The sequence below is a fragment of the Hipposideros armiger genome, unplaced genomic scaffold (assembly GCF_001890085.2).
Source record: "Hipposideros armiger isolate ML-2016 unplaced genomic scaffold, ASM189008v1 scaffold_40, whole genome shotgun sequence".
Lineage (NCBI taxonomy): Eukaryota > Metazoa > Chordata > Mammalia > Chiroptera > Hipposideridae > Hipposideros > Hipposideros armiger.
Window position 1 is genome coordinate 5,522,174 of NW_017731390.1, and position 4,302 is coordinate 5,526,475.

The window sequence follows — 4,302 nt, forward strand, 5'->3', positions numbered from 1 at the left end:
TAGGGGTTAGGAACTCTTGACATTGCTTGCTCACTGCGTGAGTTTCAATCTCTGATGTAGAACTCTCACTTCAATACCAACATGCTCACAGAGTCAGTGTGAACCCCAGCTGAGAACTACTCAAATTACAAGTTTATTCCCATTTGAAAAAATCCTTAAAATGAAAACACAAGTTCTGAAATTCCAGCCTCCCAGGGTCAATATACATATGTTAGAATGTTAAGTGAGGAGATGTTAGGATTAAGAGAAAAACTCTGAGAGATCACACTCAGAAACACACGTGTATACCACACCATCCAGATGAGGCATATTTCCTTAAAAATGCAATGAAATATAATTCATCCAGTCATATTCATTAAATATGTATAGCTTTTACATGTCAACCATACCTCAAAGAGAGTTTTTTAAAATACAATGAAATATGCACTTCTAGTTAGCAGAGCTCAATGGCAAATAAAACCTACTTTGTGATTATAAATTCTGAAATGTTAATTGAATGAAAGTAATTGAGTACATTTAAATTCTTTACAGCTTTTTTTTTCTTTCATTGGCATGCACTCAGATATTTGGTTTTACCCTTTTCTGCAAAATAGAACAAATGGTATTAAGGGGTGAAATGTGTTTTAAGAGCTAAAGGCATGAATTTAGTCTGCCCTAATTTAAGATATTAAGTCACATACATGTCACATAAACATATACATACATGCCACGTTTGATCTAATATCTTAAATGATCTATATTTGATATGGCACTTATTTTTAAAGTGATTTCAGCATGGGTTGTTCTTCCCATATCTTCATGTAAAATATAGTTGCCTAGTTACTCAGTAAAATGATCATAAAAACAATAGGGAACAATGCCCATGAATCATTGTGTGCAGAAAAGTTTATTAGAAAGCAGAGAAGCAACAAAACATAAGAAATCCACGCTAGGAGAAAATACAGGGTATAACAGGACCCCCAGGTCTGAGGGTGTCAAATCATACCACTCAGGGGCTACAGAGAATGTCCATCTTGTTGGAAGGATAGTCTAGAGCCCCAAAGTGATAAAGAAGAATGAGAAATTTAGAGCATTGGGACACTTTCTTAGCTGGTGGATTGCAAATTCATACATATTTGGTCAATAGGTCAATATTGAAAGGAAAAGATAGCAAGGGAGTTTAAAATGAACCAGATTATGTTCACAAAGTCAGTGGGACAGTGGTGGGCTCATTTCCGTCATGAGGCCCAACCTATTGTATGATGTCAGTCATATTCCATGTGTCCTAAGGGTCAGCATGAGAAGTGTTTACATCTGTGAGGACAGAAGTAAATGAAGAGGATGGACACAGGACTGGGGGCTCAGCAGCAAGAGGAGGCGCAGCACATGGGGCGGGGACAGGTGGCGATGACACAAGTGGGGCGATAGCAATTGGTGTGGCAGGAGACCTGGCCACAGACTGGGCGGAGGCAGCAGCAGGGGCAGCAGCAGGGGCGGCAGCAGCTGGAGCCACAACAGCTGGAGCCACAGCAAGAGGGGCGGCAGCAGCAAGAACCACAGCAGCTGGGGCGGCAGCAGCTAGAGATGCAGCAGCTGGGGCNGGGGCTGGTGAGAGGAGTTGGGTGTTCTCAGGTGTAACTGTCTTCCTCCCCTTCGGGGCCCTATATATACCCTGGCCAGGCCCTGATGTCCCCCAGTCACTTCCCTGTTAATTTCCTGGCCAATTAAGTGAGGACTTAGCTTTGACTAATGGGGATATGGGAAACCCCTCACCTCATACATATCCATGCACACACACCCCAAAAATATTTTTCCTTTTCTTGTATTGTTTATCCTCACCAAATCTAGACATTGAATTAGATTCTGACGAATTTCCCTTGGAAATATTCCTAACTCATAAAAGCAGAAAAGAATGTGTCTCCTAAACTAGAATGGTGTCTAGTCACCCTGCCTTTTGGCCCCAAAGTTAGCATTTCATCCCTGGACTTCAAAGACTCATAATTACTACCCAAATGGTGACTTGCCTTATTGACACCACGCACATGACAGTAGCAGGTTAATAGCCGGCCTGCAGTGCTGACCAACAGTCACTTGCTTCCCAGATGTCTCCTTTCACCACCTACTGAAAGGCACCCTGGGTCCCTGCCACCCTGGTTTAGTCACTCTCCCCCAGTAGGGCCTGGGCTGTCCTGGTCGTCCTGGTCTCCTCATTCACCTGGAATGCCCTCTTCGTCCTTCCAAGCCCAACTCAATTTCTACCTTGATTGTAAAACCCCCATTGATCTGCTGCAATGTTTATCTTTGTAATTTGTTTGGGATTAGTCACTGCGTGTGTGGAATCCAGGAAGGGACCACAGAGGGGATGTAGGCCTACCCCCTCATTTTACAGGGAGGGTCATGTGTTCACCACTGTCACTCGATGAGGTCACACAATGAGACCGGGGCCCAGATCTCCTCATTCTTCAGCAAGCAGCTTCTATGAGTTTTATGTTGATTAGGCTCAGTAGACCGGGGCCCAGACAGGAGAGAGAACCTCTCAAGCCTTGAAGTAAGCAGTAGCATTAAAAGTGATCAAGGAAGAGAATTAAGGAAATGTTTTATACCCCATGACAGATAATCTGAAAAAGGCTTCAGGACTTCTTGTGCTGCGTCAGATTTGTGCTCGAGAGCAGAGGATTCTCTCTGAGGATCAACAGAGGTAGAATCATTGGAGGGGCGGGGCTACTTGTTTCTCAGTGCCGGATGTCGATGTCGAAGTGTATTGTAGCCTGGTTTTCCATAGTAACTTATCATGGCACTGTAGATATGCATGCACTTGTCTAATTCTTTTAATTGTTATTTATTTGTACCTTCATCATATACCTTACCTTTATGATGAATTCTATAAATTTACTTTTTTTTAATTAATTTTTTAAATTAAAGTTTATTGGGGTGACAATTGTTAGCAAAGGTACATAAATTTACTTCTTGCTAGTGAATTAGATTGACACTTTTCTTTGGATTTGGGGGGAAAAAAAAGAAATCTGTCCAGTCAATCCTACTTACTTTCTATGAACACTGAATGAAAAAAGGGGGGGGGGCCAAGAGCTTGCAAACCACCAATCAAATGCTTTTTATTAGTCGTTTGTTCTAAAATTGCCTTCTCAGCTTCAAGGGGGAGGCTTTTTTGTTGTCATGGGAGAATTAGTTCTAGTTTTGCTTTGATGATACCATGCAAGATATCACAGATATGAATTATACCAAATTCATTCTCTGTGTTTCTCATGCCAAGATTCCCTCTTGGCCTCTTTGATATTATTAGTTGATTTTTACGGTATGGACTAAATAATTCTCTGAGAGGATATGGCTAGATGCAATATTCTAGGCAAAGTCATATTATAATTTGACATAAGGATAATATTTTCTAATTTGTTTACAAATAGATTTTTTATTTATGACCAACATTCTGTGGACATTTTTGGCCTCCACAGTCCTTGGAACTAATATATCATGGTTTTACAAGAAATCTTATTTTCTTTTCTAACTAGGCTCTTACTGAAAGCTTGTACCCAATTTTAGACTTCTCTGTGGTGTGGGAACCCCAGGCTAAGGAATCATTTGTTTCAGGCCAAGAAACCCCTGGGACTCCCAGCAATAGGAAACTCAAAATCATCACAAGGAGGGAACCAGTCGAGGTCTATTTCCTCATGTGATGTGTCATTATTTATCATGAGTTATTATAATATTCTTCAGGAATTGTTTTTACTATAGAACTTTCATTTTCCTTGGGTGTGGAAGTGTCCTTATGATTTTATTTCTTATTAACCAACCAATTATTGGTCTTAGTTACGTCTGAATAGTAGGTTCTACTCTTGTTGGTTTGTTTGGTGTTATGGTGACAAATGACTTTCCTCCACTTCTTCATCCATGTTATTACCTACCATCATAAGCCCCATGGTTCATCCGGTGACAGTGAAAATGGTGACTGCTGAAGCCTTTGCATGGACATTCCTTAATAGAATCACATTTTGCCTGGAGGAGGGCGTGGAGGGCACTGGATAGTAATTATTACATTTAACTCATAGTAAAAGATCATCTTTGGCAGGAGGTGAATTTGTCCAATAGCAGTACTTCCTCCTAAGTTAAAGAGATGTTCTGGATTCTCTGTCTTTTGAGACCAAGTCAGTCACGCTAAACTTATTAGCTTCTGAGTCTCTTAGTTTCAACTGCAAAGTTTCAGTAGTCTTAGTTTGTTGATAAAAAAAGAAACAAGAAAGATGACACAATCTGCCTTTTGACATTTTTGCTTTTATTTTTAAGTAAAAAAATACTTTTTGCTTTTTT

At 40.5% G+C, this 4,302-nt stretch overlaps 1 protein-coding gene across 1 annotated transcript in view; it reads right to left on the minus strand.

The window, feature by feature from the left end:
- Nucleotides 1-1,340: 1,340 nt before the first annotated feature.
- The window catches only part of LOC109380715 (keratin-associated protein 4-6-like), a 17,827-nt gene continuing 14,865 nt past the window's right edge, over nt 1,341-4,302 (minus strand). Inside the window, exon 4 of the mRNA XM_019638571.1 lies at nt 1,341-1,501. Within this exon, the coding sequence (XP_019494116.1) occupies nt 1,341-1,501 (161 nt within the window). The remainder of the gene's footprint in view (nt 1,502-4,302) is intronic.